We start from the raw sequence: 9101 nt of genomic DNA, 5'->3' as shown, positions 1-9101 counted from the left end.
TGAGCTTCCCTTTTCTTTCTCAGCTGCCCCGAGGGAGGAGTGGAAAAGCCAAGATGCCTCAGAAAAATCTTCCCACGTGAGATTTTTCTGGATTGGTAAAAGGCAGTTTTCACTTGGGTGGTGGCAGCATTACAAGCCTGGAGTGGCCAGTATTAATTTGTGGAGTCCTTGCGGGCCCCCACCTTCTGCACTTGAAGTGCCAGAGTGGGGAATCAGCCTTGACAGCCTGAGTTTGTTCTGCCTCAGTTTCCAGCCACTGGATCTCTTTCTGATTTTCTCTGCTAGATTAAAAAACCCTCTGCTACCAGAAATCTTCTCCCCATAAAGGTCCTTCCGGCTCTTGGCTCTCATTCTGCTTTGTCTCCTTTCAGCTCTCCCCTTTGTGGTGAATTTCTGAGCACAGTTGTGGTGCTGATTCCCAGAAGTCAGTTAGAGGTCTTCATCTCCAGGAACCCAGCTGTAGCACTTCCCCCCCCCCCCCAAACACACACACACCTTTCCTGTCTATGGTCTCCTTCTAATTTTGCATGTAGGAGTCAGTTTCTTAGGGAAGAAGAAAGCTGTAAAATGTTTGTGCAGGGCTTCCTGTTAATCACATCACCGTGTGTGTCTGTAGAAAGCACAGAAGTACACTGCTGGGTTCCTCAGCTCCAAACCCATGATCCTCAAACTGATAGAGTTTTTGGATTTCTGGAAGTCCGCAGAGCATCTCTCCCCAGTCTCATTTTCCTTTGATCCTGTGGAATATTCGAAGAGTAGGAAAACAAGCTCTTCCGCCCGATATTGTTTGTACCAATACAAAGAATAATAGCTAGCGTCAGTTTCCTAAATGCAATCCAAGGTCACAGACCCACCCTCCACATCTGCCACTGCCGTCTGGGTCTGCGTTACAGCATCTTCCATGCTGGAGCTGTGACAAAGCTGGGGTGAAGGAGAGGTTAGTTGTAGAATGTTGCCATTGATTATCCTGATAACCTTCTTCATCACTGTTACCTTGGATCAGGCATGATTCCTTATTATTCTTTGCACAGCACCAGCTTCTAGGTGGAAACCATAAGAATCAGCTGCACATGGGATGTTGAAGCTGGTTATTGGCAAATATCTATTATTATTATTATTCCAACCCCACCATCAATTTTACTCAGATTCCCAGTGATTTCCATTGGAACTTTTTACCCATAGAAAGAATGGCCCAAGGACTGTGCAGCTTTGTTCATGGCCAATAGGTCCATCAATGGCTATTAGCCAGGCTGGGCAGGGAAGGTGTTCCTAGCCTCTGTTTGACAGGAGCTGGGAATGGGCAACAGGGGATGGATCACTGGATGATTCCCTGTTCTGTTCATTCCCTCTGGGGCACCTGGCACTGGCCACTGTCAGAAGACAGGACACTGGGCTAGATGGACCTTCGGTCTGACCCAGTCTGGCCATTCTTATGGCTCTCAACCTTTCCAGATTACCTGTACCCCTGAAAGGAATCTGATTTTTCTTGCATACCCCAAGTTACAACTCACCTAGTTGCTTAATAAATCAGAAATCAAAATACACAAGTTTCACAGCCACCCTATTACTGAAAAAAATCTTACTTTGTATTTTTACAATTAATGATAAAATAAATCAATTGGAATATAAATATCATTTACATTTCAGTGTATAGTATATACAGCAGTAGTAATAAGTCATTGTCCCTATGAAATTGTTTGTACTGTCTTTGCTAGTGCTTTTATGTAGCCTGCCCTGCTGTAAAACTAAATGAATATCTAGATGACCTGATATAACTCACAGGTCTTCCAGGGGGTACAACTGCATCTGATCCAGAACAAATAATCGAGACTTTCCTTTGTATAGCTTGGGTCTTTAATCTTGGCCGCATATAATAGGGGGTAAGAACATAAAAGCAGCCATAATGGGTCAGACCAAAGGTCCATCTAGTTCCTTTTTTAACCCTGCTATAGTCTTGGCCTTCACAATAGCCTCTGACAAGGAGTTCCGTAGGTTGACTGTGCATTGTGTGAAGAAATACTTCCATTTGTTTGTTTTAAACCTGCTGCATATTCATTTCACAGGGTAACCCCTGGTTCTTATGTTATGAGAAGGAGTAAATAACGCTTCTTTAATTACTTTCTCCATGCCAGGCATGATTTTATAGACCTCATTAATATTCAACCTTAGTCTTCTCTTTTCGGAGCTGAAAAGTTGCAGTCTTATTAATCTCTCCTCATATGGAAACCAGTATTTTAATGCAGGTGGTTTGGAGAGACTAGGAAGGAGTCATCAGACCACACCCAAGCCCAATGTGTGGTTTTAACACTCCCGAGCGGCTCCATTTATAACCTCAATGTGCACGACACTATCTGCAGCTGGGAAAGGAGGGTTTTTGTACAGTTCTGCTATGTGGCTCTGTCACTGTGCTCTCCACAGGGCGCAGTGATACACCGCACTGTCCGCCATCTCTAGGGCTGCGATGTCCAGAACTGTGGAGCTGTCAGCAGCCTGGGAAGAAAACCTCTGCTGGGCGAAATCTGCAGTGTGGCTGCGGCCGCTGTAGGATTTCGCTCCTCTATAGAGAATGTACTGCGGCGCTTGGTTCGGGTACTGACGGTACCAATAGAGATAGACATAGGTATCGCTGGTGGTGTAAGAACAGCTGAGTGTCACAGAACCTCCAACTGATCCAGACATTTCGGGTTCGTTGGATTTGACCGAGTCGCCCAGCGCAGAGCCTGAAAAAAGACAAACACATTCAAGAACATTTCCTTGGAGCTAACCCGTGGGAAAGATTCCACCTGCATTGCAGTTTCAGGAAATTTCAAAGCCGTCTAATGGGATTTAAGCGCCTAACTCCTTAGCTCAATTAACGTTATGAGCAGGGGAAGGGTTGAGGTTTAGCGCGTTAGGATTAAGGCGAAGGTATGAACAAGGGTTTAGGGTTACGGTGAGGGTGAACTGTTGTAGCGTTCGCGTTTTGGCTACAGTTCAGGGTAAGGGTTATGTAGAGATTTAGGGTAAAATGGGAACTGAGTGGCTAGTTTCCCTTGAAATCCCAGCCCAGTTACCTAGGCGACTGAATATCCAAATGCTGAGAAGAAAAAGCGTCTCCATAGTATCTTCTCTAGCGACCCCAGTTTCAAACGCGCAGCTACTGCCGCTGCCTTGGAGGAATATAAACGACCCGTCTGTCAGGGCAGCAACAACTGTGGAAGATTAATTAGAAACCAGCGCAGAGGAAGAGGGAGGAGTCTGAGGAACTCATCGGAGATCCAGGAAACACCGTGGATTGAGGTCAGGCAGCAGCTGACATATCAGTGTGCTGGTTGGGGAGGGGCGTGTTTGCTCTGGGACTCCTCCAGCAGATGGCGACGCTTTGTAATGTGAAGAGTTCGTGATTCTCAGCAGATAGTCTCGGGAATAGTGTTTTGCAATTAAATAGTTTCTAAGCAAATCTACCCAAAAATGCAACTGTCTCTGCAACAGGAGCATTGATTTGACTCCGGGAGAGTTGGTAGCTACAGCTTTACCCACCACTCAAAAATGGGTATTTACAACAATTTTTCCCCCTCGCCTATGTTACCCCCATTTCACCATAAATTAGCAATTTAACAGAATATTGTCCGTTTTTAAAGGAAATTTTTCATTCGCATTTTACCTCAATTTGTATTTTCAACAATAGGTCACTTCATCTACATTTGTACTCACCTTTAACCCTTGTTTTGCTACACATGATTCCCTCACAAACACTACACCGATATAGATCATTCCTGACGCCAGGAAAAGAGGTGTTAATAGCTTCCTAATTAAATATCAGACCCATTATCTTATGCAAGGAAGATGTTTAAATTAGCTCTTTAAATAACCATTTAACTTTTAAGGAGAGTTGTATATTTAAGCAGTGCAAATACTGTCTTCCATAGACTTTAAGGTCAGAAGGGACCATTATGATCATCTAGTCTGACTTCCTGCACCACACAGGCCACAGAATGTCACATACCCACTCCTGTATCAGACATGAGTCTGAGCCATTGAAGAACTCAAATCGTGGTTTAAAGACTTAAAGGTGCAGAGAATCCTCCAGCAAGTGACCAGTGCCCCACGCTGCAAAGGAAGGTGAAAAACTCCCAGGGCTTCGGCCAATTTTCCCTGGAGAAAAATTCCTTCCTGACCCCAAATATGGCGATCAGTTAAACCTTAAGCATGTGGGTAAGACTCACCAAACAGACACCCAGGAAAGAATTCTCTGTAGTAACTCAGATCCCACCCCATCTAACATCCCAGCACAAGCCATTGGGCATATTTACTGCTAGTAGTCAATGACGAACTAATTGCCCAAATTAAGCTATCTCATTATACCATCCCCTCCATAAACTTATCAAGCTTAGTATTTGAAGGCACTGCTACCCATTTTAATGCCTGTAACATCCCCTGCAGCAGGGCTGGAAGGGTTTTTGTACAGCTCTGCTGTGAGGCTCTGTCACTGTGCCAGACACAGGGCGCAGAGATACACCGCTGTGTCTGTCAGCTCCAGGGCTGCGATGTTCAGAGTTGTGGAGCTGTCATTAGCCTGCGAAGAAAACCTCTCCTGGGCAAAACCTGCAGTATCGCTGGCATAACTGACTTCTTTCGTTCCTCTCAGGAGGATGTACTGCGGGGCTCGGTTCGGATACTGACGGTACCAGTAGAGATAGACACCAGTAGTGTAGCTGGTTTCATAAGAACAACTGAGGGTCACGGTGTCTCCTTCTGACCTGGACACTTCGGGTTCCTTGGACCGGATCGAGTCACCCAGCACCTCACCTGCAACGAGACACTATGTTCAAGGGCAGCCAGATGCATTGGCAGGTCTAGGCTGGGAATTTCAAAAGAGCTCAAGGGGTTTATCTGCCTAATTTCAAACAAATTAAGGTTAGCGCAAAAAATTAAGGTTAAGGATAGCAAGGGCATTTGGATCTGAGTTAGAGTTAGGATCAGGGTTCGGGTTCTGGGTAGGATGCGAGTTGGGAGCCGAATTCCATGACGCTTTTTCCAAAAACCCAGAGCCCGGTTACCTAGTTGGCTAAAGAGGCAAAAGCTGAGAATGAAACGCATCTCCATGGTGCCTCGCAGCTGGACAAGCTGAGAAGTCGCTGCAAGAAGAATTTTAAAGGCAACGTCCCCGAGAGACTGGGAGAGGTTAGTGCGAGATCAGCCTAGCAGAAGAGGGAGGGGTTCGGGAAATGTGTATCAGACACAGGAAACCGGCTGGGTTCGATTCGTTGGCAGCTGAAGCACAGGTGAGAACTCGTGGGACAAAATCCTTCCTCTGCATTTCCTGGAAGACTGGTTTCTGACTTTGCATTTTTTTCTTATTCTTATAACCCCAACTTTGGAAAAAATAACCCCAACTATACATACAATATGAGGGGTGCTAATTTAGCTACAACAAATCAGGAAAAAGAAAAAAAGCAAACAGGATGTTAGGAATAATTAAAAAGGGGATAGAGAATAAGACTGAGAATATATTATTGCCCTTGTATAAATCGATGGTACGCCCACATCTTGAATACTGCGTACAGATGTGGTCTCCTCACCTCAAAAAAGATATACTGGCCCTAGAAAAGGTTCAGAAAAGGGCAACTAAAATGATTAGGAGTTTGGACCGGGTCCCATATGAGGAGAGATTAAAGAGGCTAGGACTCTTCATCTTGGAAAAGAGGAGACTATGGGGGGGATATGATAGAGGTATATAAAATCATGAGTGATGTGGAGAAAGTGGATAAGGAAAAGTTATTTACTTATTCCCATAATACAAGAACTAGGGGTCACCAAATGAAATGAATAGGCAGCAGGTTTAAAACAAATAAAAGTTCTTCACACAGCGCACAGTCAACTTGTGGAACTCCTTGCGTGAGGAGGCTGTTAAGGCTAGGACTATAACAGCTTTTAAAAGAGAACTGGATAAATTCATGGTGGTTAAGTCCATTAATGACTGTTAGCCAGGATGGGTAAGAATGGTGTCCCTAGCCTCTGTTCGTCAGAGGATGGAGATGGATGGCAGGAGAGAGATCACTTGATCATTGCCTGTTACGTTGACTCCCTCTGGGGAACCTGGCATTGGCCACTGTCGGTAGACAGATACTGGGCTAGATGGACCTTTGGTCTGACCAGTAGGGCCATTCTTATGTTCTTATTTTTATTGTCCTTCTTGTTGCTACTTGGTGAGAAGTGAATTAAACACATTGTGGGAAGATTTAAAAGCTCTGTGGTGTGTGTACTGGTTTTGTGGGTGTTGGTGTCTTTCTATTTGTCTCTATGTTTGTGTTTGCACATGCGCATGTCTGCATGCTTGTGTGTGTCGTGCCTTTGTGTATCTGTCCCATTGGCCCCACGCTGGTTTACTCCAGCTAGGAGAATCCAGCCCCAATGGAAGTACAGCTGATTGATACCTGTGGTGGACCTGGCCCAGTTGACTTCATCTGGCCCACAGTGGTTCACTGCAGTTGAGGAGCAGACCCAGAGTGGGTAAACTGAGGTTAATCTGGGGTAACACAATGGTGAATAAGGCCCAGGAGGCCTCGTAGGTGTCAGGTCGTGTGGTTTATACCAGCCCCATCATCTGGTTTAACCATCTGTCTGGGCTTGGGGATGCTACTCTGCAGTTGTGTTTCTCATGGTGAGAAAGCCCAGGGGGTGGGTTTTTGTACAGGGCTCCCTATTAAACGCCTCACAGTGTCTTCCCACAGAGCACAGAAATACATCGCCGAGTCCGTCAGCTCTAGCTCTTTAATGGTTAAACTGAAGAATTTTGAGGATTTCCTGAATTGTGCAGAAAACCGTCTCCCGGCTCCATTCTTTTTAGCATTACTCTCATCTATTTGGAAGAGGAAATCCATTGTTCCTGATCGTTGCTGTCTGTACCAAAATAAGTAATAATACTGGTATCCAGTGGAGAAAGTACACTCCAGGGTGACAGTCTGACCCCCCAACTTTGCCAGCTGCCCTTGTGTTTGTGTGACACTGCTTTGTCCCTGGCTGGAACCTGCAGGGAAGGAAAGAAATGCAGGAAAAGTTCACTTTAAATAAGCATGTAAACTGTCGCACATTTACAGCCGTTCTCGTGTGAGGAGAACAGAGTCCCTTTAAGACTCACAGCCTCCCAGAAATGGAAAGATTGTTTTTACGCATCTTGTACAAAGAGAATGATGCCGGCAAAGAATGCGGGATGGGTTTGACCCACGCTCTAGGTAAGGCAGCAGTGAAGCTGTGAATGGAACCTCGGAGTCCTGAGTCCTAATCGTCCATGCTCTACCCACTACAGCATGATCCCCACTCAGCACTGGCCATTGGACCCAGGAGTCCTGATGCTCAGGAGTCTAACTGCTCTCAGCCACTAGACTCTCCTCCTCTCCCAGAAGTGGAACTAGAAAGCAGGAGGCCAGACCCTCTCCTTTAACCCGCTAGACCCCTGCTCTCCTCTCTGAGCTGTGAGCAGAACCCAGTCATCCTGGCTTCTAATTCCACCCCCTGCTCAAACCCATTAGGTAACAGAAGTTCTAACTTTCGTTTCCCCTTTTAGCGGACACTTACTCAAAGATAGAAATGCTGTTGCTGTCCAAAGCAGGATTTCTGGCGCCTTCATGTTTAAATATATTGTTTCTAGATCTTCAGGGGCTCAAGCCACCACAATGATGGGTGAATACAGGAACCTGGATAGAATAGAAAATCTTATGGTGAAGTTTCTCTCACAGAATCAAACCAGAGAAATTAAATCTGTGGCAAGACCATTTCGTCCTCTCCTATAGACCCCAGTTGAAGGCTGTTTCCCTCATCATGTAACAGCTAATACCCTCTGGTAGCGTTTACCCCACCCGCTGTGGCTTTGGCTTTTTCCTGTCACGTGGCATCTTTCTAACTTCCAAATCTCTTTAGCAGCTCAGTAAGAGCAACTGTCTCATCTTCGCAGACAAGAGCCCAGCAAGAAAGCTATCACACACACACACACACACACAAAAGGAACTGTACATGGATCGCATTTCCACAAATCTGGTCAGGACCCTCCCTCCTCACAGCCCAGAGAAACTTTGTGTGCGGGGATCTTTCTCCAGAGTGAAGCAAAATTAAGCCCACTGACTCACGACCTGGGGATCTGGGCCGTTGACTCCAATGGCGAGGCAGCTGATTTATGCCAGTTGGGGTCTGGCCCTTTGAATCCAATGGAGCAACCTTGATTTGCACCAGCTGATACTTTGCCCCATTTACGCTACTGGAGCGAGGTCTGATTCCTACCTGCTGGGGTCTGGCCCCAAAAGCAGACAGAGCTATTCATGGGAATTGTGGTGTGACAGGTACTGACATTGGGCTCATGAGATTCTGGGTGTTTTGGGGGAAGTAGGGGGATTGTTCCTGGAAAAGGGTAACATTTCCACACAGTTAGTGCCCGTTCGGTTTCCATCACACCTGCATTGTTTGATTCAAACCCCTGCTTGAGGCTTGTGGTGTCTCTTTACACTGATTTCTATCTGAGCAAGTTTTGTCTCCGAGTCAAGGGAAAACTGAGCACTGGATTTTGTAAAGGCCCCTCTATTAACCCACCCGCAGTGGTAACCTAAGTCCCTCTCAGCTATAGCACAGAAACACATCGCCGAATCGCTCAGTTCTAACTCCACAATTCTCAGACCCACGTATTTCTCGGATCGCCTGAAGTCCAGTGAGAACCGGCTCCCAGCCCCGTTGTGCTCGCTCCCGACAGACCTTCGGAAGAGGTACTTCGTCTGCCCGCTGCTGTCCTGTTTGTACCAGTGTATGTCATAACCTGCATCTTCAGTCGAGAAAGTACAGCCCAGTGTGACAGAGTCACTTTGTACCCGGGTCAGCTGTCCTTGTCTCTGGGTGACACTGTTCTTCTCGGTACTTAGTCCTGCAAAAACAGTAGATGCAAATTCACTATAAAAATTAGCACAGTTGTGTCTGCTGTCCACTGAGGATCTCAGAACATTTCCTAATAGATGCTGGGTGTAGGGGACTTTTGTTCTTTCCAGCAGAAGCAGACAGGGTAGCAACATGCCGTAAGGTTTGGGCCAGGTATAAAAGTCCTCAGCATCATACCTAGAAACTACTCCTTTGAAACCACA

General features: G+C 46.1%; 2 gene segments (V, D, J or C); both read right to left on the bottom strand.

Annotated features, from left to right (window-relative positions):
- Positions 1 to 2400: 2400 nt before the first annotated feature.
- Positions 2401 to 3374, bottom strand: LOC120392900. The segment is given in 2 exon segments: positions 2401 to 2720; positions 3054 to 3374. Coding segments are annotated over 2 exon segments (366 nt in total).
- A 1091-nt stretch (positions 3375 to 4465) lies between these two features.
- Positions 4466 to 5144, bottom strand: LOC120392899. The segment is given in 2 exon segments: positions 4466 to 4788; positions 5040 to 5144. Coding segments are annotated over 2 exon segments (369 nt in total).
- Positions 5145 to 9101: the final 3957 nt, after the last annotated feature.

Source organism: Mauremys reevesii, unplaced genomic scaffold, assembly GCF_016161935.1.
Source record: "Mauremys reevesii isolate NIE-2019 unplaced genomic scaffold, ASM1616193v1 Contig121, whole genome shotgun sequence".
Lineage (NCBI taxonomy): Eukaryota > Metazoa > Chordata > Testudines > Geoemydidae > Mauremys > Mauremys reevesii.
The sequence above is the reverse complement of the archived record's forward strand: the minus strand, read 5'-3'. Positions and strand labels throughout refer to the sequence as shown.